This window comes from Cinclus cinclus, chromosome 6, assembly GCF_963662255.1.
Source record: "Cinclus cinclus chromosome 6, bCinCin1.1, whole genome shotgun sequence".
Lineage (NCBI taxonomy): Eukaryota > Metazoa > Chordata > Aves > Passeriformes > Cinclidae > Cinclus > Cinclus cinclus.
Genome location: NC_085051.1, coordinates 39,871,963 through 39,899,742, shown reverse-complemented (window position 1 = coordinate 39,899,742; position 27,780 = coordinate 39,871,963). Strand labels below are relative to the sequence as shown.

The 27,780-nt window shown below is 44.3% G+C and overlaps 1 protein-coding gene across 2 annotated transcripts; it reads left to right on the top strand.

The window, feature by feature from the left end:
• Positions 1-2,740: 2,740 nt before the first annotated feature.
• Positions 2,741-27,779, top strand: NEK9 (NIMA related kinase 9). 2 transcript variants are annotated; one of them, XM_062495143.1, is made up of 23 exons: positions 2,741-2,929; positions 3,304-3,333; positions 4,116-4,293; positions 6,256-6,311; positions 7,142-7,212; positions 10,859-10,964; positions 13,872-14,003; positions 14,990-15,100; positions 15,662-15,726; positions 16,678-16,728; positions 17,445-17,637; positions 18,859-19,003; positions 19,989-20,189; positions 20,606-20,652; positions 21,483-21,638; positions 22,069-22,177; positions 22,716-22,877; positions 23,255-23,425; positions 23,634-23,693; positions 24,268-24,458; positions 24,688-24,852; positions 25,501-25,713; positions 26,112-27,779. In XM_062495143.1, the coding sequence occupies exons 1-23, from the start codon at positions 2,741-2,743 to the stop codon at positions 26,232-26,234; spliced, it is 2,925 nt and encodes a 974-aa protein (XP_062351127.1). In that variant the 3' UTR covers positions 26,235-27,779. The 2 variants fall into 2 exon arrangements, with proteins under 2 accessions (XP_062351127.1, XP_062351128.1); XM_062495144.1 differs by lacking the exon at positions 3,304-3,333.
• The last annotated feature ends 1 nt before the right edge of the window (position 27,780 follows it).

The window sequence follows — 27,780 nt, the reverse complement described above, 5'->3', positions numbered from 1 at the left end:
CTTGACTTTTCTTGGACCTTTTTGTTAACCTGAATCTGGTGAGGCAAGGCCTTTGACACTGCACTCAAAGGCTTGTAATTTGCTCACTAGTGTTTGTAGGAATCCTGTTTTGCTTTTTACTGGAAGGACTGGGCAGAAGCTAGAAATTTCTCTGTTCAGCTGCAGCTAAAGTGATTTAAACTTTCTGCAAAACAGTAGTAATAGATTCCTATTCTACTGTACTGTCAGAGGTCCATCACCTCCAACTCATTGCATTAGCATCTGCATTTCCAGCTCACTGACACAGCCTGCCAGAAGACCTGTGATCTCTTGGTGTCAATCCCAGTGATCTTTGCTATGAGGATCATTGTTTTAGCTAATGTTTGGAGAAAGCTGCCATCTCTTAAAGGACTAATTTGTCTTGTATTTCAGTTTCTGCAATAAAATGTACATGTTGAATAACTTCCTTTGGGGTAACATAACCCCAAAAAAAGCAATGACAGGGCCATGCTTACATTGCTTTCTCCACTTCTGTGGTTTCCTGTCACTTAATTTCCTTTCACAGCTGGTATTATTGAGATAGGTTTCCCCTGGCCTTTTAAATTGATTGCATCATGTGATCTTTGCATAATCTGCACCAAGATGTTCTGTTGGAACTGTGATGGTAGGAACTTGTTTTTCCTTGGTTATCTGCTGTTCCTAAAGCTGCCAATAGATGAGGCAAGCAGAGGAGATATGCTTGTGGTGCTTGTGTTTTCCTGCTATGTCCCATGGCAGCTCTGATCTGACCTGCTGCAGTGTTTTACTCTCTAGCATTTTCTCACCCATACCAGCTGCCTAGGCTTTTATTTCCCCCCAGTGAACTTTGTTTGGACAATCTTCCCTCACACATAAAGTATGTCCTATACATATGCAACTGTATTTTCATGGTGTTGTCTTCTTAATTATAATTAACCATATAGATGCCTTGTTACTTCTTTATAAGCGTGGGCTGATCTTTACTTGTAATATGTTGGCTGATATTTCCTTAGTAATATAACCAGTGTACTGCCTTGACTCTGAAAACCATGAACGAATCTCTGAAATAAGGCAGATGTTTGCTATGATTTGCTTTAAATGACAATTCTCCTACCTTGACCCAAGTTCATCCTTCAGTGCTCATTTTGCGAGAGGGAAAATGACACATTGCCCCTTGATGGGGGCTTGATGGTCTGACTTATTTAAATGCTTGAGTAAAAAATACAGTGTAAAGTCAGGTATGCATTCTTCAGTCATATTTCAATGAACCTGAGTGTGCAGCAACTGCCACTTACCTTAGGAGCATCTCGTGGTGAGAATTACTGCCTGCTTCTTAAAGGGTAGTAAAGGCAATGCTGTGTGGTGGCTAAATCTTATTATAGCTACTACTGTAAGCATTGTGTGGAGGAATTTGTAAAATACTGTATATAATAATGGTCAAGATAGCTCAACTTCTCAAATAGGAAAAATGAAGATTGACTTTTTCAGTTAGTCTTCTGATTTTCTGCAACTGTTCTAAATTCCTTAATCCTATTTTCATGAGATTTTTGTCATGTGGTTTGGGGGGGGGGGGGGGGGTTTAATTATTATTTAACAGGCGACATTTTGCCAAATACTCCACTTCCAAAGGAGGGAGTAAATGATCTTTAGCAAGACATATCTGAGCTTTTTTATCCTTTACTGCAAGCTTTTTTATTGTAAAACTGACATGCTGTCTTTGCTGCTCCTAAGGTCATCATCTTCATATGGAAATAGTTTCAAAGCATGACAAATAGATGTTGATGTATAAGTTACAGATAGGTGCATATAATGCTAAACAACTCATTAACCTTCAGCACCTTGCAAGGAGCATTGCTCATTCTTTCAAGCATCTTCCCAAGGTAGTGAAGTAAGAGCTAACTGGGCTCCATCGTGCTTGGGCTTAGGGCTTTGTGCTTCAGCTCCTGAGGTCTCCTGTAAGCATTGGATGACCTGTCTGGAAGTGAATGCTCTCCATCATTCTACTCTGCTTTCCCACCTGTAGTTGTGACCGCAGAACTTTGAAAATAAAATGTTGAAATGATGTTGGCTTGCATCATTTGTGAAGAAAATGAATCACAAACCTAAGATTAGGATTGCAAATACTTCTTCATGACAGAGAAGTCATTTCAGCTTCAGCTCTAAAATTTATGAAGCTTTTAGTTTATTTTTCATCAGAGAATCCATGAACTGTGAGATGGCTGTGCTTTGTTAACAGTGTGAAATGTGTATCCACTGCAAGTGCCCTCACTACTCCAGCAGATCTTTGTGCTTGGGGTACAGTCGTGGTGTTTATCCGTGTGTGTGTTCTCCCTTGTGTCAATTACTTTTCAATAATATATACTATATATATTATTTCAATAATATATATTACACATGGCTAAGCAAAAGGAAACATTGACGTCCGTACAATAAGAAGCAGTAATTACTTTTCTGATATAAATCAGTTACTTCAGTTTTTCTATTCCTAAAAGCTTTCTAAGAAACCACTGTTGGACGCTAGTGTTTTTGGGAAGTGAATTCCCGCGGAGCCGCGGCTCCTGCGCCCTGCGGCGGGCGGGCCGGGCCGGGGCGGGGCGGGGGCCGGGCCCGGCGGGGCGGGAGCGCGGAGGTCGCGGCGGCGGCGGCAGCGGCGGGAAGCGGTTCCGGGTCGCGGTCGGGAGAAGACATGGATCCCGCGGGGCCGCGCTGAGGGAGCGCCGGGCCGAGCGCGGCCGCCATCGCCATGTCGCTGGGCGAGTACGAGCGGCACTGCGACTCTATCAGCTCCGACTTCGGCAACGAGTCCTCGGGCAGGGGCGGCTCCCGCGGCGGCGGCGGCGTGCCCGGCGAGCAGGAGGAGCTGCACTACATCCCCATCCGCACCCTGGGCCGCGGCGCCTTCGGCGAGGCCACTCTGTACCGCCGCACCGAGGTAGGTAGGCGGCCTCGGCCTCGGCGGCGGGAGAGGGGCCCCGTTCCGCCTCCGCCGAGGGGCCCCGGGGCCGCTCCGAGAGGGGCGGGGGCCGCTGCCAGGGCGAGCGGGGCGGTCGCGCCAGGGACCGGTGCTTGAAGGCGCCGGTGCCCGACGGGCTCTGCCCCTGGGGTGAGCGACAGTCCCCAGGGTGACACTGCCAGCCCCAGGGTGACAGCCCCCGGCATCGCTCTGCGGACAGCCCCCTTACGAAGTGACAACTTCAGCCCTCAGTGGCCGGGGGTGCAGGGTCTGGGTCCCCTGAAGTGTCGCAGGGAGATGCGGAGATTCTTCTGACGCTAGTAGACTACTCATTTTTCTGTGTTTTGTTCCAGTTACAGAGGACATGGGGTCATCTCATACAGGTAACTCTCTCACGTGCTCAGCATTTTAGTGTAATCAGGGGAGACTGGATGAAAAGCCAGTCCTCCTGTTGCTCCCAATTTGTTGAATACTATCCACTTCAACTGTAGTTGTGGTTTATAGCGGCTGTCAAGGAGGAATGCTTGATTTAGTTCCAAAAGGAAGTTCTCCAGTTTTTTTTTTGGCCACCTTGAGGTGTCATGGCTTGGGCAGGTGTAAGTGAATGCTGTTCAAGTGAGAGATCACTCATAGCATGGCTGACAGCGTGTGTGGGCCTAACAAGGGCAAACTAAATTTAAATTCATTCTGGTTTCCTTACTGATTTGGTTGAGGGGGGTTTTTAGTTTGTTTTTTTTTTTCCTTTAGGCTTTTTCCTTTGAATATTTGTAACAGCTTATGGTCCTGTACAATATCCTACAGTTACAGCATTAAAAATACTATGTTCTCCCTTTATTGAATAGGAGTATGCTTAGTCATTATTGAAGTAAAACAAACCCTGTGTCTTTCCCTTGGTGTGGTGTTTTGGTTTTGTTGTTTTGTTTTTTTTTTTTTTTTCCCCCCCAGACTGAGTGTTGGCCAGCTGGAAAGATGGCTTCAGGCCATCACTATTTCTAATGACAAACAACAAACCTCAAAACTTAAACTGCGAAGAATATTTGTCTGAAGTCTGTAAGAGACAGGAAAGTCTTTTGCTTTTCATACTATTTTAATTTCCGGCTATAAAGGCACATACCATTCTCTTCATAACAGTGTGTTTTAATTGAAAGATGTTTTTGTGTTTCAGGATGACTCACTTGTAGTGTGGAAAGAGGTGGACCTGACCCGGCTGTCAGAAAAGGAGCGTCGTGATGCTTTGAACGAAATTGTTATCCTGGCCCTGTTGCAGCATGAGAACATCATTGCATACTACAATCACTTCATGGATAACACCACGCTCCTAATTGAGCTGGAGTACTGTAATGGTGAGATCCCTACTCCCATTTATAAACAGGCAGCTGCCCTGTGTCTGGGTCACACTTCTACAGAACCTGCAAGTGTTTCTGGAGTGTCGGGTGGAGAGCGGAGGAGTAGAGGTGAATTCTGCTGTGTACCTCCTGAAGAAGAGACTGAGAACCCTTCTGATTTGTGTCTCACATGATAAAAAAAGAATCCCAGTAGTTAGTGGAGGCAGTATATGCAGTAGATGATATCTTGAATTTTCTGAATGGGTGGTGCACTGGAAGGAGTGGATTATCGGTGATAAACACTTCCAGTGCACCTTGCTGTGTTCTATTAGGAGGGCAGTGGGAAAAGACCATGAGACTATCTGGGCCTCTCTACTAGTACAGAGCAGGGCTGTTTTTTCAGTACTGTTACTTAAATAGGTTTATAATTTGGCAATTATAAATCAGAGCCTTCTGCTTCCAGCTTTTACATTAATTATTAAAAAAACCCAAACAATTAAAAAAATTCTGGTGGTGGAGAAAAAATTCTGTCCAAGAGTAGTTCAGATGGTGGTGTTTGGAATTGGCAGGGGAAGCAGTCCTAGCTTGGATGGATTGATAGAAGGATTTGCAGTGAGGTTGTGACTAACAGCTGCTCTTAGATGGCAGGAATAGGAGAGCCTATACACAGCTTATACTGCTGGAACAGGATATGTGCCTTGAACTGCAGTGCGGTTCCTGTTTGGGTGAGTGGGACAGCTCCCCAGGCAGTGTCTGTTTTTTGTATAGAGCTTGCATTAAGCCTTGGCTCATCAGTAGAAACATTTTTTGCTGGAAAAGGAAATGATTGTGTTGTGTTCACCTTATACAAGAGATTACTTCCACTGGAACAGGTTGGAGACCACAGCAGAGTTGTGTAAGGTCTTTTAGGAGGGTGTCAGACACCAACACAACCAACACAAGGTTGGCAGCTTGGCCAAAGCTGGTTTTTCTTCTCTGTTTTTTGTTCTTATAGAGGGTAGAGTCCAGTGCAAGCACAGGGGGATGTTAGCTCTTTGAGTAAAGGGAATCTTAATTAGAAAAATCTTCCTGACATGGAAGTCTGAATTAAGTCCCTCAGGTAGACAACGGAGTCCTTGCAACCTGTTGTGGACATTCACCACTTGACAGGCCCATGGAAATCATGCAGACAAAAGCTGTCTTGTACCATGGGAATGGTCCGGGTGATGCATTACAATTAGGACATAATATATGATAATTGGGAATTGGAATAGCAGCAGGAGGTCAGAGTTTTGGGATTTACTGTTTGGGTGCTGATCTGACAGGGAGTTTCTCTACCTGCAGCCCTTAGCATCATTTCTTTTAGCTGTCCTTGATTTTCAGTCTGCTGTCCTGAAGTCATGGGGTGGATTGAAGATTTCTGCTGATTTCAGGTTTCTGTTAGTGGTACTGCTGTTGTCAGTGCTTTTTGAATTCTGCACCAATATACTTGGCAGGGCAGATGGAGGAGAGGCCAGTCAGAGCTGGGGAGTAGGTAGGGAAAGACAGTAAATTATAGTTTCATTAACTACTCTGACTTAAAAATTGTTTTCCTTTTTTTTTAATGTATTATTTGTATTTATAATGCTGAACAGGACAATCTCGTGTGATTTGGTGTACAGCTAATGCATGTTTACATGCCCCAAAAAGCACTTACATAAAATAAGTAGAAAAGTAGGGACTGCTGGCTGAGCTTACTTACTTTTCAGAGAGTATTAAATGGTGGTGGTAAAGAATCATCTCTGGTTAGGCTTAAATACACCATTGAAGTTCTTAGATGGAAGAAGAACTTAATTTTGTGAGTGCCTGGCTAGTTTTAAGTGAAGAATGCTGAGAGAGACCTGTAGTGATTGATCACATCTCTTAGGGGGTTTGAGTACTCCCAGCAGCACTTGAGCAGAGTATCTGCTGCCATTAACTAAGATGAACCTCTCTGTCTTTCTCACTCACCTATAATTACAGGAGGGAACCTCTACGATAAGATTCTGCGACAGAAAGACAAGTTATTTGAAGAAGAGGTAATTTGGAATGATTAGAGGGGGCAATGGAGCTGACCTAATGTTCTGGGGATCTGTAGGGTTATATGAGTATTTCTTCCCTTTCTTTCATTGTGATGGTGGGGATTTTCTGTGTTTATCTGGGGGCTGGCATCCTCCTGGTTTAATATTGCAAGCATTTATGGACTATCTATTTTCCTTTTTAACTGTCTATAAGCAGTATGTAGTTCCAAGGGAAGAATAATGAAAAAGAGCTGGCTTTCTTTACCTTATCATCTTGGCAAGCATTTAACTTCTAAACATCTTTCTGTTTCTTCCTAGTGGGCCCTCCTATTTCTCTCCCTTCTTAACAATTTTGTGGGGTTTTTTTCTAGTAATTTCCTTGAATCTATCTTACTCTTTTTCTGCCTTTATTTTATTTAAACTTACTTTTTTTTGCTGTCTGTTTTCACTGCATGCTGAGCTGATTAAAGATTACACTTAATGGTTTTATATAGTAACTTCTAAGACTTTCTGGCTCATGGAAAGTGTTTAATGGTCCCAGTTCATATTTGGAGAGCACAACTGTAGATGTTTTGCAGGTAGTCATTAGTTGTTATTCTTAAGTCTTTCCACTTATTGAATCTCTGTCAGGACAGACACTATGGAAGTAGAACAATCTACCTGTTGAAATGTTTTTTTAGAGATTTCCAAACCAGGAAATTCTAAAATTTTCATACTCCTGAAAGGGAATCTAAATGGTATGGCCAGGCCCACTTGCTGTGCCTCAGTGTGACAGGGACGTGTAGGGTTTTGTGATTTTTAAAATTTTTTTTGATCCTCACATTATTTTTGTATTCCTACCCATGCAGATGGTGGTTTGGTATCTCTTTCAAATTGCATCAGCTGTGAGCTGCATTCATCGAGCAGGAATTCTTCACAGGTAAGTGTGGCATGCAGAAAGCTGAGGTAATCAGTGCAGCTCATGGGAGTGAGTTTGCTGCTTTGTTTAAAGCAAGCACCAAGCTTCTCTCCAAAGTGTAATAGGACCTCCTAGATGTTAAGAATCCCTTTTTTGTTGGGCTAGAAACTGTCTTGTGATAAATGTGGCAGGAAATCTTGTGTTTGCAAATGAAACTGCAGCTGTATGAACAAAGAGTTTATCCACATAAGAAGGAAGTAAATTTGCCCTTTATTGCGATAGTGCATAAATGATGTTTGTTAAAGTGGGTAGGAAGAGCATTTACCACAGGCCAAAGGTACTTCCAGCCTGTTCCACAATTCATAGCTGCAAGCCAATGTGTACATAATTTTGCAGTTCCTGGAGGTTAATGGTGATGAAGGCTTCGCATTTGTCCATTGCTGTAATATAACCCATGTGAAGATTTGTCCTGCATTTGTCTGAATCTTATTTTTTTGGCCTGTTACTTAAGGAGCTAGTACAGTTTGTTGGCTTGTAGTGGTAATTTTGACAGTTATTCTGAGATTTTAATGTGTAGCTAATTACCTTTTTCTGTTGCCCTTTTTTGTTTGGGAGCACTAAATTTCATGTCTAATGTGTGTTTCAAGGAGGCAGTGATGTTCAGGGGAGTACTGCACATGTAGCCGGCCACTTCCATCACAGTTTGATCATGTGCTGCACTAACTTATGGGCTTAGCTGTGTGAGAGTGTTTTCTGCAGGACAGCATCCTGGCTGCTGCCATTTTGAATCTTTAGTAATTGGCAGGCCTTGCTATGAGGGGTTGGTAGCCTACACTCAGCAAAGTAGTGCCTAAGTTTTTGGCCTGAAGCAGATGTCGCGTCTATCCTGCTTTGCAGTGATTTCCTTCTCCTGCAGACATTGTCAGAGTGACCCAGGACTTTGAAATGCCCCAAGTGGATGAATGCAAAGTGCTGCTTTACTTGTTTCTTTCCTGATCTACCCTGGGACGTTGTTGATGTGCATTAGGAAAAGAGGGGTTATGAAGTGTTGACCATGAAAAACATTAAATGCTGCAGGGGCTTCCTCTCTATTTCCAGCCTCTTGTGTTGATCTGTGAAACTACACACAGATTACTCTGTCTGGGACAGAATCTTTTGTATCAGTTTTGGAATTCAGTGTTTTTGTGGCCATCAGCCTTTTGATCTCTTGGGCGTAGTATGTCATAGAATCGTGGTATCATTAAGGTTGAAAAACACCTCCAAGATCTCAAGAAACCAACTGAACACCACCATGTCAACTAAACCGTAGCATTAAGTGCCATGTATAGTTGTTTCTTGAACACTTCCAGAGATGTTGGCTCTACCACTTCCCTGGATAGCCCATTCCAATGCTTAATAGCCCTTCCAGTGAAGAAATTCTTCTGATATCCACCTGAACCTGCCTTGGTGTATCCGGAAGCAATTTTCCTCTTGTGACAACTGTCAATAGTTACTTCAGAAAAGAGACTGACCTCCATCTTGCTGCAACCTCCTTTCACGTAGTGGTAGACAGTGGTAAGGTGTCACCTGAGCCTCCTTTTCTCTAGGCTAAACAACCCCAGCTCCCTCAGCCATTGCTCATCAGATCTGTGCTGCAGAGCCTTCACCAGCTCTGTTCTCTGGATATGCTCCAGCGCCTCAATGTCTTTCTTGCAGTGGGGGGCCAGGACTGAACTTGAAGTGTGGCCTCACCAGTGCTGAGTATAGGGGAGCAATCTCTGCCCTGGTCCTACTGAACATGCTTCTTCTGACACAAGCCAGGATGCCACTGGCCTTCTTGGTCACCTGGGCACACGCTGGCTCATGTTCAGCTGATATTGACCAGCACACCCAGGTCCTTTTCTGCTGGGCAACTTTCCAGCCATTCTGTCCCCAGCCTGTAGCACTGCCTGGGGTTGTTGCCCAAATGCAGGACCTGACATTTCACCTTACTGAACCTCTACAATTGGCCTCAGCCCATCAATCTAGCCTGTCTAGATCCCACTGTAGAGCCTCTCCTAGCATCCAGCCCATCTGCACTCCTGCCGAGTTTGGTGTTGTCTGCAAACTGGCTGAGGGTACAGTCAATCCCCTTGTCCAAAACATTGATAAAGATACTAAACAGGACTGGCCCTAACACTGAGCCTTGGGGAACCCATTGGTTACTGATTGCCAACTGGATGTGGCACCCATCCCCACCACACTCTGTGCCTGGCCACCCAGTCTATTTTTAACCCAGCAAGGGGTGCATTTACACAAGCCATGGGCTGCCAGCTTCTCCTGCATCAGCAGCCTGCTCCTGCATCTCTTAAAATTTCCTTCTTAAAGTAAGTCCAGCCTCCCTAGACCCGTTTGTTTTTAACAGCATTTCCCAAGGGTCTGTCTGAACCAGTGTTCTGAAAAGATCAAAGTCTGCCCTCCAGAACTCCAAGGTGTAGAGGTTTTGTTGACCCCCTTCCTCACCTCACCGAGAATAGAAAGCTGTCATTTTTTGGTTGCTACCTATGATGGCCTCCAACCACCACATCTTCCACCAGCTCTTCTCTGTTCAGAAACAGCAGGCGCTGCCCTAGTAGGCTTTCTTACCAGATGTGTCAGGAAGTTATCTTTCACACCCTTCAGGAACCTCCTAGACTGCCTCCTCTCTGCCATGTTGAGTGTCCAGTGAACATCCAGCAGGTTAAAATCTCCCACAAAAACAGGAGATCGTGAAACATCAGCCAGCTGCTTATGGAATCTCATCTGTCTCTTCATCCTGGTTGGGTAATCCTCCCCCTGATTCTCACCCACGGGCACTGAGCCATATCATCACTGACCCTGGGCTCTGTGCAGTCGAGAGCCATGGTACAGAGCTGCACTGCAGCACTCCAGTGATGCGAGTGCCCCCACCACATTCCCATGATGGCAGCTATGTCACATCTGTCCTGCTGCACAGTGGCTTCCAAGTCCTCCTGTTTGTTACCTACGCTGTGTGCATCAGTACAAATGCACTTCAGCTGGGCTGTTGATCTCACCCCAACACTGGCATGCAGCCCACAGGCTCACATCTAGCCGGCCTAGTCTTATCTCCTTCCCCCTTCAAACCTAGACTAAAGCCTTCTCAATCAGCCCAGCCAACTCATGGGCTAGAATCCTGTCATGTTACAAAGAGTTCTTCTTGAGGGATAAGACATTATGCTTAAGTTCTAGAGTGGCATCTGTTTCACACCCTCTGTGTATGTGTTTATATGTGCATACATACATATTCATACTTACACTTAGGTTTTTAGTGAGCTCAGTGTCTTCTGGCTTAGGTCTATTTATAAAACTAGCAAAAATAAGACTTGCTCAATGACCTTCATATGAGAAGAAACTGAGGGAAGGGGGGAAAGAACTATCTTTGATCTGTGGCCTTTACGTAGATGTCTGAGCCTGAGCTTTTGAAACTGTATTGTGTTTGCATGGGGAATGTGATAAAACATGGATAACTACAGTTACTGCCCCGGTACTTAGGGCAAAATTACTTTTGGAGAGCTCTATGTATGTGTGTGTGACAGAATGCTGGCAGAGTAGCAAGTAGCTCATTTTGGGGGGAAAGTATAGTAATGTGTGGAGAACTGTGAAATCTGGAAGCATGTTTGAATGTTTGAATTTCTTTTTCTCCTTTCAGAGACATAAAGACGTTAAATATCTTTCTAACCAAGGCAAACCTGATTAAATTGGGAGACTATGGGTTGGCAAAGAAGCTGAACTCTGAGTACTCTATGGCTGAGACTGTGAGTATCTGCCATCTTTGTGTGCAAACTGAGTTGTTTTTTTCTTTCATCTCTGCATGCCTTGCAGAAGACCAGGGATACTGTACGTTCTTGCTGCTTGTTTTCTGTTACTTTCCCTCAGCTCTCAATTTCCTTCAGTGTTATAGAATTAAGGTTGGAAAAGACCTCTAAGGTCATTGAGTCCAACTGTTAACCCAGCACTGCTGTGTCCACTAAACCATGTCCCCAAGTGCTGCATCCACAGGTTTTTTTTCAACACTTCCAGAGATGGTGACTCAACTCCTTTTTTGCACATCTTGTTCCAAAGCCTGACTCTTTTAGCGAAGAAGTTTTTCTTAGTAGTTTATGTAAACCTCCTTTGGCACAACTTGTGGCCATTTCTTATTGTCCTGTCACTTATTACTTGGAGACTGACACCTGCGTCGCTACAGCTTTACTTCCTAACTTTATCTCACTAATTTTGGCATATTTGCTGGCTGATGTGTTGCAGCCTGCAGTTATCCTTGCTTCCAGGTCACCTTTTGGATGTCTGTCTCTCTGGAAAGTAGCAGTAGACTAAAGAAAGGTGCCAGTATGGAAATAGAATTGTACCAGAGCTAGCACAGCCATGCTAGAGAGCACTGCTCTTCTTTCCCCTAGGCATGGTACTTCTAAGGATGACTCTGTGCAACACGAAGACAGTGCTAGCTGAAGGACAGAGACAGCATTACAGTCACATCAGAAAAATGCCCTCCCTCTGGACTAGCTAAGGCCAGCTTAACAAATAAATTAGTTTTGTCCTGCTGCTAACAGATAAATTTTGTCTCAGGTGGATCTGAGATAGCTTGATTGTGCATGCCTGACACTGCACTGTGCCATAGGCATGTCTCAAATCTCTTTAATATTCGGGCTCTGAACTGAATTGCAAAGAAGCAAGAAAGGCACTTGTGCTTCTTATGGTAACCAGTATGTTTGTTGGCAATGTTCCTGAAGGAGGGCAGGGCTTTGTAGGAGAGATTAATTCTACCAAAAGGCTGTCAAGCTTGGCCTTGTTCCAGACCCTGCCAGAAATAATTTTTGCAGCCAGTTGTGACATGGGGTAAGCTGTATTGCACCTAAAAGGTTCAGTTTGGATTTTTCAACTCCGTTAATTTCTGTGGTGATTGTTAGGCTTGGAAAGGGAGACATTATCTGAGGTTCCTATCTGCTAAAGGCCTTTTTTATAGTTTGGGACACAAACCAGCTCACAGTTCCCCTTACCAGATGGTATTATTCAATTTAATTCCAGGTGTTGATGTTCTGTTAATACTTGCCAGTCCCTTTCCAGAACATGAGCACTATTGTGCAGTTCCACTGTAAGTGGGAACTCAAGTCTACAGCACAAAGCCATCTCTAGGCTGGGCTGCAACAGAACCACTTCTGTTTTGTCACACTTTTCAAGACCTTCTGACTTTCAGAGGCAGTTTGTTCTGTGCTGTGAATTTCGAGGTTTGTTTTTGCCTGTGTTGTCTGTATTCATCTATACTTACTATACCTCCAAGTATTGCTTTTTTGTTTTTCACATATGAAAAGCTTTGAACTACACACCTTCATATTTTGATTTTTATATGCTGTCTATGCTCTGGTCTAGTTGCTCAATTTGTAACCTAATGACCAGTGGCAGACTGGAAGTAATTTTTTGGGGAAATGAGTGCAAACATGTTATTGTCAGTATTTGTAATTGTAGCAGATAAATTGTGATTTTGTAGAATGCTCACATCTTGCATACTAAACAATGAGTTCTCAATTTATCATTCTTTCTCCCATTTACCGAAGAAGATACAGAAAATATGTCTGTCTCACAGAAAGCTTACATTATCCTTTGCTCAAAAAATGTTTAGGTGCAGTGTCCTAGTTCTCTGTGTTACACTTCAATTCTTAGGGGTTCTAAACCTTCCTGTGGCTGGAATTCATGTACCTCTGCAGCAGTCACACTCTGTGACAAGAAATAGGAGGAAGATGGCAGATTCTGAATGTACCCATTAGGTATCCAGTGTACTTGCAGAGTCTTATGAAGGGCAGACTTTGTAGTCTTTGGAGCTTTGCTGAGAGAGTTGAAAAGAGGTCATCTATAAATGTTTCTCCTTTTTCTAAATTCTGTCTCATTTTGTTTTGCTGTGTAGTTTCTTTCTAAGGAATGAGCTCCATTCATGTGGAAGATTCATTCTTACATCTTTTTTCATGTTTATTCTGTATATCCTTGTTGTGACTTTGAGCTAAGCCACTACTTCTGCAGCACCTGGGAGACCTTTATGTGCAGGGTTTTGGATTTTTTGTGTGGTGGGGGTGTTTGTTCTACACAAAACAGTTGTTCAGGAAAGTCACTTTTGAAGTGAAAGCCTTTTGGGTAGGACTCAAACTAGCTTTCTATGTACTGTCCCAAAAGGAACCCTTCTTTTCTTTTGAGACAGAGCAGCCTTTGTTCTGGCAGTACCTTGTGATCACAGTGGCTCCATAGCTAAAGTCTGGCATCTGTATTTGGAAGCTTTGCTAGATCCTTTTTTCTTCAACCTCTTGTGGTTGAAGAAAACCTTGGTATCCATATGCCTGATCAGTGCATAAGGCCCTGATTACTTCTAAATTATGTGTATTTAAGAGAGGGGAAAGTCCTTGCTGTGTTTTTGTGGCTATTACTATTTTGTGACTATTAGTCTAGTGAGAAGTATGTACCACATCAGATGCATAAGAAGAGAGGTGTCTAGGATCTTTTAGGAAGCTCAGGGCCAGACAGGTTTGTGGATGACAGGGGTGACATCCCTCCAGTACATTAGGGAGGTACATCACTTCAGTGCTGTGTCAGACCATTGTCTAGCTCTGTCCTGTGTGAGCATAATGGATACAGACCTCCTGAGTTGATAATTTCTGATTTTTGGATGTTTTATTCCCTAGCTGGTGGGAACTCCATATTACATGTCCCCAGAACTCTGCCAGGGTGTGAAATACAACTTCAAATCAGATATTTGGGCAGTGGGCTGTGTCATTTTTGAGCTGCTTACTCTGAAGAGGACCTTTGATGCTACTGTAAGTCTGCAAACCACTATGGACTGAATAATCTTAATTTTTAATTGTCCTAAAATTCACACATAGCTTTCTTCAGTCATGTTTTTCTTTTGTTGTTGTTCAAATCTGCTAATTAAAAAAAACTGTGGCCTGTGACTGAGTGACAGCTATAGCCAGAGAAAATGTCTGCATGATTCCTCTTAACCCTTTGTGCAGATTTCCCTTTTGCCTTCATGCAGCATCCTCTCTGGCTTCTGCCAAACCCACCTTTGTCTGCAGCTCATGTTTACTAGATGCAGAATAATAACTGTGCTAATTTGATCATGGTTATGAACAAACTATCATTTTCACTACAAAGAGGAAGTTTGTGACTGTGTAGTCTTTTTGCTCTTTTAGCATTACTAGCTGTGCATTTTCTGTGTAGCATTCTGTAGCAAAAAGTTCTGGCCTTCAGATTTCATAGGATCTCATCCTGTTACTCTTTCTCAAAGCTTGGTTGGAAGAGAAGTCTGGTCAAGCTGGTGTAGGGAGGGTGAAAGGAGCATTGCTGGCTGACACATGTAATTTGCTAGCTGTGCCATGTGATGGGAAAAGCTGCTAGTTGCTGTAGGCAAGATTTTGTAACCCTGAAAGAGAAGGTGTGAAAGTACCATCCTTTCCTGACTTTCTCCAGTGATGGCTCTCAAGTCCCCAGCAACTTTGCTGCTGTGCTGTGTCTAATGGCAATATGTGGCATGGGAGATTTCATGTAAAGAGAAGCATATTCTCCCTGTGCTGTTAGAGAATTTGGTGAAAAGCTGGGTGTTGCCACTAAGTCCTAGCTATCAGGGTTCCATTTCTGCAGGAATTGTTATTAGATTTCTGGAGAGCCTGCTAGGCAGGGAAGAGGAGGGGTATGTCCTGGTCAGAAATGGAGGAAGAAAATAATGGTGGCCTATAGCATTTCTCCCCATTGGACACATCGTCCAGTTTGGTTCCATTATGGCTGGTTTCTGGTTTCTGCCTAGAATCCCCTGAACCTTTGTGTGAAGATTGTACAGGGAAATCGTGCCATGGAGGTTGATTCCACTGTCTACTCCTGGGAGCTGATCCAGATGGTGAACTCCTGCCTTGATCAGGTTGGTAAAATATGTTCTAACTTTCAGATACCCATTCCCAGCTGTCTCAGTCATGGAATTCAGGGATGAAGGGGAATGATATGCATGTTTCAGTCTGTGAGCTGTTGATGCAGGTAATTTTTGTGAAGCCTGAGGCATCACTAAGCTTGGGCTTTCTCCGGTCCTTTGAAAGCTTTGTCTCAGTCGTGCAGGCTCTGGAGGTGTGCTGGATTTACTCTGATCACAAGTATTTAATGGGCTGGCAGAAGTAATTATTTTTAATGCAGTGCTGTGGAGATAGGAGCATCATGTCAGTACAGTCTTTTAGGGCTCTGGCTTTCTGTAGAGAATTAATTTATTGAAAGCAATCATAGTATAAATACCTTTGGAGCATGCAAATCCCTCCTTCACATCTGTGGTATTTATACCTATTCATTCTACATATTTGAATTAATTCCTTTCCCTTCTGAAGGGAGTCAAGGAAAGAAGTCCGTGTAGGCTTGAATGAGGTCTTCTGGCCCAAGATTTTATTGTAGATGATGAGTATTTCCCAGAGAATTACTTGTTGCTTCTGCCTTTCAGGACCCAGAAAAGAGACCCACTGCAGATGAATTGCTTGAACATCCCCTTCTCAGCAAACGCAGGAGGTAATCAAATGGTCTTGCCTGAAACCTAGATGGCTGACATGCAAAACAGGAGGGTTTGTGCAGACTGGTGGTGTTTATGCTTTCACAGCAACATTCTTAAGTGAATTTAGACTGATGTGAGGCAGATATTTAAGTACTTCATTCTCTTTAGGGGAAAAGTGCATTTTTGCAGTCTTGTCTTCTAATGTGATATTCTGTTGGTGCATGGGAAGGGTCTCTGCATCCTTAGAAGCTGTTATATTGGGAACCTTGATGTATTCCATTCTGAGACTTTTTGAGGAATGCTTCTTTATACTCTTCAAATGTTTGTGAATGAAGAGTCACATAGATCCTCTAGTGATCATTGGAAAAAAACATTTTGAATATATATATATTCAAAATATATGGATCATTCAGTACAGAGACCCTCATTTTTTCCTTTTGTTGCCTCCATCTCTGGGAGAGACTTGCACTGAAAGTGGCCCATTTTAGCATAGTTTGACTATCAGCCTGCACACACTATCTTGTCATGAAAGGGGACAATAATTCTGGGCTGTTTCTATTACACATTGGTTTGTTTGGGAACAGCAGACTTAGTCCTTTATACCAACACTCTCTTGCTTGGTGATCAGCAGAGTTTGAATTTTGTCTTGCTGTATGCATTGGTAAAAGCCCAAACCCTGATAATATTTAGCCATTTAAGGTTATTCTTGTGCGATATGGGTATGGTGGGCTGCATTTTCATACAGACATAGTTTGTTGTCCTCATCTCTTCTAGAAGTTTGTTAGCTGTGTGATACATTACTTCTGCCCTACTTACTGTGTATTGCTGCAAGCTGGTAAACAGCTGCCATGTTTCCTCCGAGAGGCAGCAGCAGTTTATTGGAAAGGAAAACAATCTGTGTGCTGCTTGTCAGTAAATTACATAGAGCAATGTTGCTGTTTCCTAAAATCCTTTTTCTCCCTTGACAGGGAGATGGAGGAGAAAGTCACGCTGCTTAACGGGCCAAATAAGCGACCAAGGTAATTATTTAGACAGTGTTTGAAAGGAAATACGGAGAGAACAACTCCCCAGAGAAAAACTGCGAGTGTTAGCCTGTGACAACCTTAATGGAATACTGTAATTTAGAAGATCCCTGAATGCTGGAAATTTGACACAGCAGTTGCATGCTTATTGTCCTATCTTTAACTCTGCCTTTTGTATGCTACGTATTTGTATGGCTGGAGCTGTACATCAGCAGGTCCCATCCAGCTCTGTCCTACTGAGGATGTAGTCTTCACAGCCTACATATCTGAATTGTAATGTAGATCTCTCCTTTCACAAAGATTCCCTTCAGCAGGAGGAATATGACTGATTATTAATTAATATTGCATTAATATAAATGTCTTCTATAAAACCTGATGTAGCAGAGGTTCAGCACAGTTCCCAGCAAGCCTGTAAGCAGGGTTGCTCTGTAAAGCAGGTAGCTTCTGTGACATGTGTAGCTGATTGTCTGTTATTTATCAGATAGAATTTTACCATTTTTTCCTCATAAACCTGGAAGTATTAACACTTCACTTAGGTGAAGTTGTACATGTCCAGTTCATGGCCTGTTCACAGTTTGCTGGAAGAACAGTTTATGAAAATAAAAACCGTGAAGAGGAAACTGCTAGACAGCAACAGGAAAATGGGTGATGACAGGGAATGCAAACTCATTATTAAAAGCATGTCTGTGTTTTGTTGGGGGGGTCTTGTGCAGGTCAAGTACCATGAATGAGGCTCCCATTGCAGTGGTGACTTCACGCACTAGTGAGGTGTATGTTTGGGGAGGTGGTAAGTCCACCCCCCAGAAGCTGGATGCCATCAAAAGTGGCTGCAGTGCACGCCAGGTGTGTGCTGGTAATACTCACTTTGCTGTGGTGACAGTGGAGAAGGAGCTCTACACATGGGTGGTAAGTGAGACAAACTGCAGGAAGTGGGAAAGAGTGGGAAAGGAGGGTTCACATCTACTGCTGGTCATTCATGAGCCTGTTTGAATCAGATGGGCAAGAAGCTTGGAAAGGGAGAGATCTGACTGCAGTGGACACTGAGGCCATCTGATTTGGGGCTGATCCAAGTCTCCCAAGGCAAGTGTGTTCCTGGGAGACATTTTCCATTGTGACAGGAAGTGTCTTGGAGGCTTGCTGTGCACTTGACCTTTGTAAATGGTGGTCTTGTAGGTCCAAACACTGAGTTGAACATTTCTTCATTCCATTCCTAACTACTAGACATGCAGTGGAGACTTAGTGATTCTCTGTTTTTGTGTTTTCAAGGATGGTTTTTCAAGATCAGAAAGGGTGGGATGAGTGACCTTTTTGTAATACAGTTGTCATCTGCAAGGTAACTTTTATCTGAAAGCAGAAGAATCTTATGCTAAACAACTCTGCTTTTTATGATGAGTGGAAATTTGGAGCAGTTTAAAGTGAATAAAAAATGTCAGCATGTTACAGATTTTATACAACTGAATTCAGTCTTCCCAGGTTTAGATGGTTTATGACATGGAGGTGTTCTCCATCTCCAGGCTTCAACGGGTTTTTGTTTTGATTATACAGAATCTGGTAAAACAGATTAGAAGATAAGTCAGTAAGAAAGGAAAGAGATCCAAATCGGAGGAGAACAACTTGGAGTAATTTGCAGGATGTTCCTGCAAGAACAACTGCTGAAAACTTTCAGCTGGCTCTTAATAGTTCTAGTTTCAACACTACTTGTTTTGTTTTTCCTGTATGATTGCTATATCCAGCCACTTCAATGACATTTGTTTCAGGTTATGCATTTCTTTGCAGCCATTAGGATTTAGAAAAGTAGTTAAAAAAGCTGAAGTCTGAATTTCAGTCCTGCAGCAGGGAACAGGTTCTGTAGCCTGGTAGATGATAAAAGAGCAGGGATTCCTCACCTGCTCCTGACCTGAGACTGGATCAGTCCTTTTTAGAACATCATTGCTAGAAAGCCTGTGCTGCCATTGAGATTGCTGCTTGCTGTATGCACAGATAGCAGTCTCTTCCCGAGAGCAGGCAGAACATTTTCTCTTGCTCCTTGCAGTCTTCTGTTGTTCACTTCTGTTGTTTGCTCCTAACTATTGACACCATCTTTGGGATTGTGGAAATGTAACCTCACTAGGTGTTTCTGTCTTGCAGAATATGCAGGGGGGCACTAAGTTGCACGGGCAGCTGGGACATGGAGACAGAGCTTCCTACCGGCAGCCAAAGCATGTTGAGAAGCTTCAGGGAAAAGCCATTCGCCAGGTGTCCTGTGGAGATGATTTCACAGTGTGCATCACAGGTGAGAGATGAAAGTCCTTTGGCTCAGACTGTTATGGATACATAGGCATTGACAAGTCCCCTAATTTTGCTGAGCTGTTGGAGGTGTTTGCCTTCACCATCAGATTAATACAACGTTGTGCACAAAGGAGAAAGCCCTGTATGTTATTCATCCCTCAGTTTTGAGGATAGTATCAACATTATTACATTTGGGATAGATTATATCTTGACATTTGAGATAAAGCAACACTGTTACTCAGAGGAAGTTCCTGACTCCCAAGAAGGATGGGATTTTGCTAAGGATGTGCTCGTTTTGGTGATGAAGCTGGGTGTTGGCCACAAATCTGTGCAGAGTCGCTGCTTTTACCAGTGCATATGTTACCTCCATACATGCTTGTACTAAAGACGGTGAAGTCTGAAGTCGAGACTGTAGATACGTCTGAAACTCTCTTTGGACTGTGTGGGGAAAGAATCACCCAGTGATGAAAAAGAATATGTATCTAGGATTTGCTGTTTAATTCAGAATGCTTGACATCTGGTAGCTGTCTCTAGTTCTAACCCTGCTCATATTTAAAGGATATATTAGGTGTGGCATTGTCCGTTACAGAAGAATCTGACTCTCGCTTTACTCTTGCAAATGATTTTCAAAATGGTAGTTTCAAGCTTATTTTGCCAGTGCTGAAAAGGCAGAGATTTGACAGAGATAAGCTCAGGTGGTCATCTTGAGGAAGGAGTGACTTAGGTGGCCCCAGAATCAATTTGTGGGTTACTCTTAAAGCAAGTGGCAGGTTCAACCAAAGATTTTTTGGCGCTGAAGCAGCTGCAGCTTGTCATGTAAGATCCATCTTAACATGAACAAGGAAGGACTCCACAGTCTCCTGATGACATTCTTCTGCACTAAAGGGGCTGATTGCAGAAAAGAAGTTGCTGTGGCCTTGTCTTAAGAGGTTAATATGCAGCCTAACACGAGCCAAGTGTGCTGACCAAGCTTCCCTTATGTCCTTCAGATGAGGGCCAGGTGTATGCCTTTGGCTCAGACTATTATGGATGCATTGGTGTTGACAAGGCTTATGGCTCTGAAGTGCTTGAGCCCCTGCAGCTGGATTTCTTTCTTACCAATGCTGTGGAGCAGGTCTCATGTGGAGATAACCATGTGGCAGTGCTGACCAGGAACAGAGAAGTCTACACGTGGGGCTGTGGAGAGTACGGTAGGTAGAATCTCCTTGAACCCTAAAGGCGCTGAGACATGCCTGCCTGAAAGTGGCTTGGTGCAGGTGTGTAATGCAGGGTCTGGATGAGGGCTGTCTGGTATATACCTGGGGGCAAAAAACATTGTTTCTCTGGGACTTTCTTTCCTTGTAAAAATGGGGAACTGGAAACTGAAGCCTTAGGACTTTACTCTGGAAAGCTCTAGTGTGCCATTTGGCTTCCCTGAGGGTAGGGCAATGGTTCTGTGAGTGGGGTTGGATTCCCTTGAGGATTGGTGGGTGATGATGGATGTAGGGGAGCAGGGAGATTCTAGTTCTGTAGGGGGATTCTTTTGGGACTATAGAGAGATGATAGCAGTTCTTAGATATGGGCATCTGTGATACCATTTTTAACTGCAGTATTTTCATTGATGCAGGGCGCTTGGGCTTGGATTCAGAAGAAGATCACTACACCCCTCAGAAGGTAGGGCTGTGACTACTTCTCAAGATCTGTAAGGGCATAAATCTGAGTTAGTTGCTGTTTGGAAATGCTGTCTCTCTGAGGCTCAGGTGTTTTTCCTGAGAGATTATAGAGTTTTTGAGGATTTTAACTTTGCTTCTTCACTTCATTTTGCTTTGTTTCTCTCCTAGAGATCATGGCAGAGTCATACCACTCACAAACCAGACAGCACTGTAGCTTAGAGATTGCTCTGATTTCCATGATGGAACTGGAAATGCCAGCCTAATGTAGAAATCATAGTGAGGAATACCAAATGGTTTACCTTGGGTCTCTAGAGGAAATTCACAGCAGTGCAACTACTGCGAGTCTTTGACCATAATATAATGAGTTAAAGGTTAGTTAAAAAGTAAAACCCTCTTGAAATACAGTATTGAGGTAACTGGAGTATTCCAACCCACTGGGGGTTAGAAACAAATAAGGATGTACCTGGAAGCCAAAGATCTGTGATCACACAGTATCACACCCACACAGCAGAGATACAAACCCAGCTCTACTCACCTAGCTGGGTTTGGTGTTTGTAGAGCCCATCTGGCCAGGTTGCCTATGCATTGTATTTCAGGTTCCTGTGCTGGTCACTGGTGACTGGCTTGAATATCTGCATTGTGACTAGAGTTTCCATATGCTACATACTTTATGGTATTCTTACACCTTCATTCAAAATAACTGTATTTGCTATTGATAGTGTCCAAACTTAGCTGTGCCACTACTCTACCCTCATATGTTTTCCATGTGCCAGCTTCCATATAATAGGTGTTGGGATTTTTATTTTCTTAGGATATATTTCTTCCACCTAGGTGGATGTTCCGAAGACCTTAAACATTGTGTCTGTTCACTGTGGCTGTGATGGAACTTTCCTGCTTACCCAGACAGGCAAAGTCTTGGCATGTGGACTCAACGAGTTCAACAAGCTGGGCCTGAATCAGTGCACATCAGGGATAATCAATCATGATGTAAGTGCATTTGGATCCCTGGCTCCAGCTCCCAGCTGGAGTATAGTAGTATATGGGGAAATGGAAGTCCTGTGACAAAGTGTTCAATAGCTTTGTGCCAATGCTTTAATTCCAGTCAAGACAGTGGATACTGGGATTGTGGGAAGAGGCAATTTGTTTCTCAGTTTTCTGCCTGCCTTGTGGGCTTATGTCACATCTGAAGTAGTGAAACAGAGTGAGCTGCTCTGGTGACTTCTCCAGTGATACAGATTCTGGCAGTTTTATATCATACTTGTTTTAGGACTGTCTTTACATCCTAAAGGTGTAGACTTTAGATCCATTAAGCCTAAACTTTAGGTTTAATATTGTGGTCAGACCTGAATTTGCTTGAGTAGGTCTTAGCTGATGAACGTGTGATGTTTTCACTCTGCTTACCCACATCTTTTGGCAGACATACTATGAGGTGCCATATGCTACTTCCCTTACTTTGGCCAAACAGCTGTCCTTCTACAAGATCCGTACCATTTCTCCAGGGAAGACACACACAGCTTCTATTGATGGTGAGAGCTTTGTGCAGTAAGAACTGAGTGCTGGTTGCTGAGTTGCATTACATCAACTTCATCCTTTCAGCCTGGCCGTTGACACTAGGGGTTTTGCTCTTGGTAGCAAGGTTCATGCCTGTTCCAGGAACTCAGGATTCCTGTTTCTCAGCAGTCTTGTTTCCTGGCCAGCTGAAGCAGAAATGTCAGCCTTCCTGTTTTTTAAAAGGGGAGAAAAATAGTTTTGGGAAGAATCATGCCCTGGGCTAGCAGTAGAATCATTTATGATCAACTTGGGCTTTGCCCAAGCGACATCAGTCAGAGAGCTGTGAGGAGTCCCAGCCCCCAGCATCAGAAAAGGGAAGCAACAGGAAAAGGAACTGGGGAGGTGTTTCCAGGCTAAAGCCCTTCCTTTTGGCTGGCACTGTCCCCTTCCAGCATGGCTGGCTGTTCAGCAGAGCCATTCCTGTTCATGGGCTGTTGCTGCCTGTGCTCTGTATGCATGGCTGCTTGCAGAGTTGGGCCCTTGATGTGACTGTCTTCTCGTTCCTCCTCACAGAGCGAGGCCGCCTGCTCACCTTCGGCTCCAACAAGTGTGGACAGCTCGGTGTTGGGGACTATAAGAAGCACCTGGGAATAAACCTGCTGGGAGGCCCCTTGGGGGGTAAGCAGGTGATCAGGGTTTCATGTGGAGATGAGTTCACCATAGCTGCTACTGACGGTGAGTGGGTTTTTGCCAAGTTGTGATTGGTTACTTTAAACTTAATCTGCAGAGTGGTTAACTGACTCCCATTGATTGTTTCTTTTACCAACCCCACAGCAAAGCACTGAAATAAAGAAATCCTGCTAGACTGGGGCTGTCTTGCCCTGTTAATTGCTCCCATGCAGCCCCAAGTATTTGCTGTCCCTAAGGCTGCTGAGTACTGACATGGTGGCTGCCATGTTAGGTTTGTTATTGGTTTGGTCTCCCACTGTCAAAATGGAGCTGGTGGATTAAATACTTTGGGATAGCAGTTGCAGGAGAAAGACTGATCCTTACAGCAATTACAGGCTGAGAAGGAGGGAGAAAATTGAACCTGTGAATTTCTCTCTCCTCAGACAACCATATCTTTGCTTGGGGTAATGGCGGGAATGGGCGTCTGGCAATGACGTCGACTGAGAGAGCTCATGGCTCAGATATTTGTACCTCGTGGCCTCGGCCAATATTTGGATCATTGCATCATGTTCCAGACCTGTCATGCCGTGGCTGGCACACCATCATCATTGTTGGTAAGTGTAGATTTAGAGTGTAGTTTTGGGATCTTTTTTATGATGACATATTCTCTTGCCAGGAGAGTATAAATCTTGCCTGAGAACAGGCCAAATTTCTGGGGCAAATGTGGCAAGCTGCTCTGAGCCATAGGCCTGTAACACTGGCTTTGTAGAAGTTATCTTGCTTTCTGTGTGGCACTATAACTGAAAGCATGTTTCCTTGCAGAAAAGGTGTTAAACTCCAAAACAATACGATCCAACAGCAGTGGTCTGTCCATTGGTACTGGTAAGTGACATGCCCTCGGGACCTCTGGTTGAAGTCCACTTAGTGGTTAGTGTGAGTGGATGAAGTTTCGTCCTGCAGCACCGTTTCTCTGTGTTTGAAAGGCAGCATAGAAGAGCTGAAAGGGAAAGAATCTAGTTGGTGCCATGCATGGGAAGGGATAGCCCAAGCCTGAGGAAGCAACAACTGAAACAGATGAGAAACAACATGGATGCAGAGAGGGCTTTGTAGTTGAGAAACTTCAATTTGACAAGGAAAAGCTGAGAGGAGCTCACTGAAGGGAACTGCTGTGGGAAGGGACTCTATGGGGGCAGTTGCTAGAGAGATGGAGTCCAGTTTCTTGAACCTGTGGGAGGGCTGCGGCCAAGAAACTGCAAAAGACTGTTGCACACAAGCCCTTGTGGAGAGGCCTGCAGGGGGTGTAATGAGCTAAACTGATGAGGGAGATAATGCTAGCATGTGGCTCTCACTATGACCATACAGCACAAATTTATGCATCTTCTCTTCTCCATCTGAGGTTTGGCAATGGGAATAGCAGAGATGGGAAAAGTATAAAGTTTTCTCTTTTGTTTGATAGTGGCTCAGAGCTGCACAACTGGGGTAGGAGAGGAAGAGGATAATGAACAAGAAGCAGAAACCCCCAATCCCAGTGGAGGCTTTCGGGGAACCATGGAAGCAGATCGTGAGTTGGGGGGCTGGATCAGCACTACGGAAGCAAAGGGAGGCAACAGTGCTGACAGCAGCTCCTGCCCTGGCTGGCTGCAGAAGGTAATGTGGTTTCTCAGAAATGCCTTAAAATGGGGATCTAGGCTGGGAAAACTGGGTGGCCCCTTCCACCTTTGAGGGATACTGATAGGTTCTTAGATCCATGTTTTACAGAGCCCTTAAGGCCTCAACTGCCTGTTTAACCACAAGAGGGTGTTGGTGCATTGATTGAGAAGATGAAATGACCTGCAGGAAGTTGGCAGACCTGACAGAGCTGCTTTTGTGTATCCAGGAGCTGGAGAATGCTGAATTCATCCCCATGCCTGACAGCCCGTTTCCTCTGAGCATGGCATCTTCAGAGCCTGAGAAGGAGACTCTTCCTTACCAGAAACTTCAAGGACTCAAAGTGGCCTCTGAGGAACCTGTTGGATTAAACAAGCCCAAAACGGAGCCCTGGGTAATGTTATCAAAGTGAATGCTTGGCTGGAAGCTCTTGGGGACCATAAATGGCAATATTTGAACTGTGGGGAGAGCTGTGAAGAAACTGTTGGATTTGCCTAATTCATCTGGATGAGGAAAAGAGGGCTAGTGATAATCAGAGATGACGCTGCAAAGAGAAAAATTCCCAGGCATCTAGAACACAAAGCTGATTCTTGGTCAGATTTAAAGTTCTGTGGGAAACTGTGTACAATGCAATTGGAAAAAAGAGAGAAGCTGAGGGCTCAGAAGCCTAGCAGAAGACAGAAATTTAGAAAGCAGAATTTGTTGTGAGATAGGAAGAATTGATATAGAAAATCAATGAGAATTTACAACCTGTGAGATTACTTAGCTCTAGGATTTTCTGTCTGAAGAGGAGGCACAGGTGCTACACTTAGGGAAGTGGGGGCAAACCAGAGGTATTTTGGTGATAGGAGGACAGGAACAACCTTTCCCAGGAAAAGGAGGAAACTAGTGGCTTTGTACAGAAGACAGAAGGAGAAGTAGCTCGCTGACCCTGCCTAATAGAAGTTTGGCAAGTCAGGGAACAAGCTGGGATAACATTGGGCATGTTTTTTTCTTGTGGCATATACAGCTCCTGGCCTGACTTTATTCCATGTCTCTGCAGCCTACTTGCTTGAGTCCAACCTTACCATGTGATGAAGGGAAGGATGCAGCTTCTGGTGCAGGCTGCATGTGCAGTGCTCTGCAAGTGGAGGTGACACACCTCCGAGGCCTGGTTTTACAATGTCTAGATGATCAGAAGAAGCTGCAGCAGGAAACCATTCGTCTGACTGCCCAACTCCAGCGGTTCTGCAGGAGGATAGAGGAAATGCAGCAGGTGAGAAGCCATCATCTGGATGCACATCCATGCTCAGGGCTCACTGTGCTCCTGCAGATTGTGGAGGCTATGCAGAAGGAAGTAGCTCTTAACAGCCATCCCTATCAGCAGAATTGGGTGGGACTAACAATGATAACTGGTTCTTGTGTAAGCTGCTGATGCAGGCTCTGATAGTAGCAAAACAAGAATGAAGTCAAAAAGAGTTTCCTCTGAGGACAGCCCAGTCTTTGAGAGACATGGGATTTACCTTTATTTCTGCTGGAGAGAAGGGATGGGCAGTCAGATGTTGCGAAGAGTCACAAGTGTCTGTGGAGAATGCAAAGTGGGTCTTGTGCAGCTTCTAGCTTTTGTGCAGCTAGTCCTGGTGCTGTTTGAGCAACTGCTGTGTGTTTTGACAGGTGAAGGTTCATTCCAAAGGAACACAGACAACCAAAGAGGAGATGGAAGTGGATCCGAAACCTGATGTGGATTCAGATTCCTGGTGTCTCCTGGGAACGGACTCGTGCCGCTCCAACCTCTAGTCTCCTGAGCCCACTGGGATCCATCTAACTTCACAGCACACTAACCGAATGCAGAGAGCGGCTTTTCTGGCGTCAGGTCACTCGCAGACAAGGAGCGAGGCTGGAGGCTCCAGAGCAGCACCCATGTACGTTTGATATGAATTAGGAGTGAGTTTGAGAGGGGGAGGGCCCTTGAGCTCTAGGCCAGCTCAGTGATTGAAGCAGCAGCAGCTCCTCTTTGTACCTTATCTGTCAATTCTGCACCTGAGGCAGAACGGCCCCATTATGGCGATGGCTCCAGTAGCAGCTTGTGGCCCTTTCATTGTTTCACTGTTTCCTGGGAGCTGCCTTTGGGACCCCAGTATTCATCACTGCAACTCTAGATGAGAGGAGGAAACATGTTTTGTACTGAAGCTGGCTGAACCCTAAGACTCACCACCTTCACTTCAGAGGGGTGAAGGACTAGGATCATCTTACCATGTGGTAAGGCCCCACTGGTGAGGCTGCTTCCCTTTGCTCAGGTGCAGAGGGACCAGCAAATGGATCATTCTGGAGGCAGTGGAGATCTCCCGCTTAGGGAGATAATAGTAGACAGCATGTCCCTGGCCTCGAGGCATAACTTCTGGCCGTATGGCTGTGTCCACTGGTCTGCATAGACAGAGTTTGAAGGCTTTATTCTGGGTGCGAGGGCTTTCCAACTTCCAGGCAATGCACTGAGATGAGTGAATCACGTGTTTCCCGTAGCAGTAGTGGGGACTGTCTGAGACTGAATCTGTAGTTCTTGATTTCTGACCACCTGCCTCTCAACCAGATGCCAAACATCTGGGCCTCAGACCCCTTTTCTTGCTCCAGCTGTTCAGCTTGGTTTGGGTGACAGAGTTTCTGGTTTCTTGGCATAAGCCTATAGCTGCTCCCTGCTTGGCTTCTCTTCTGCTCATTCCCTGTGCCTACACTCTGCGTGGGTGTGGGAAAAATCCGTGTTTTTCCACTCAGTGTTCTGATGAAGCTGGAATGCCATTTCCTACCCAGAATAGGTCACTACTGCTGTGGTCACAGGATGTAGCCTTCCCCAAAGACCATGAATGATGACATCTCAGTCCGGAATTCACCTTTTTTTCAAGAAGTGAGAAGCTTTCCCAAGAAATTTGGGGATAGGAAGAGGCATGGTCTGATGCTCAAGATTTACTCATTTTCTATTAGAGAATGAGGTTAATTTTGTTCCCCTTAAATTTATTAGCAAACTGACTTTGAAGTAAAGCTTATGGGATTGGTAAGATCCCTGTGAGCAGCTTGCCTCCCCTGCCTTATATGGCGCCTCCAAGGAGTCCTGAGTTCCTCTCACCTTTGATGTGAGAGTGGGGTTGTGATTTCATCAGGCTTAAATGATCCCCATCAATGTCATGTTACTAGAATTGCCTTAGGTCTACTAGAGGTGGAATTCGTATCACCTCTGACTGACTTCTTTTGAGAGATTGTTCCAGGGAATCCAGCATTCCCCATTTGTCTCTGGAGGTGGATGCCAAACCATTTGCTTGTAACATAATGCTCCTTAAGTACTTCTTTGGTG

Bases quoted from the DNA above. Each gene is read 5' to 3' on its own strand.
- NEK9 (XM_062495143.1), top strand. From the start codon at position 2,741: ATGTCGCTGGGCGAGTACGAGCGGCACTGCGACTCTATCAGCTCCGAC. The intron at 3,334-4,115 runs GTAACTCTCTCA...TTTGTGTTTCAG, and splicing joins CATGGGGTCATCTCATACAG to GATGACTCACTTGTAGTGTG. The intron at 21,639-22,068 runs GTAAGTGCATTT...ATCTTTTGGCAG, and splicing joins CAGGGATAATCAATCATGAT to ACATACTATGAGGTGCCATA.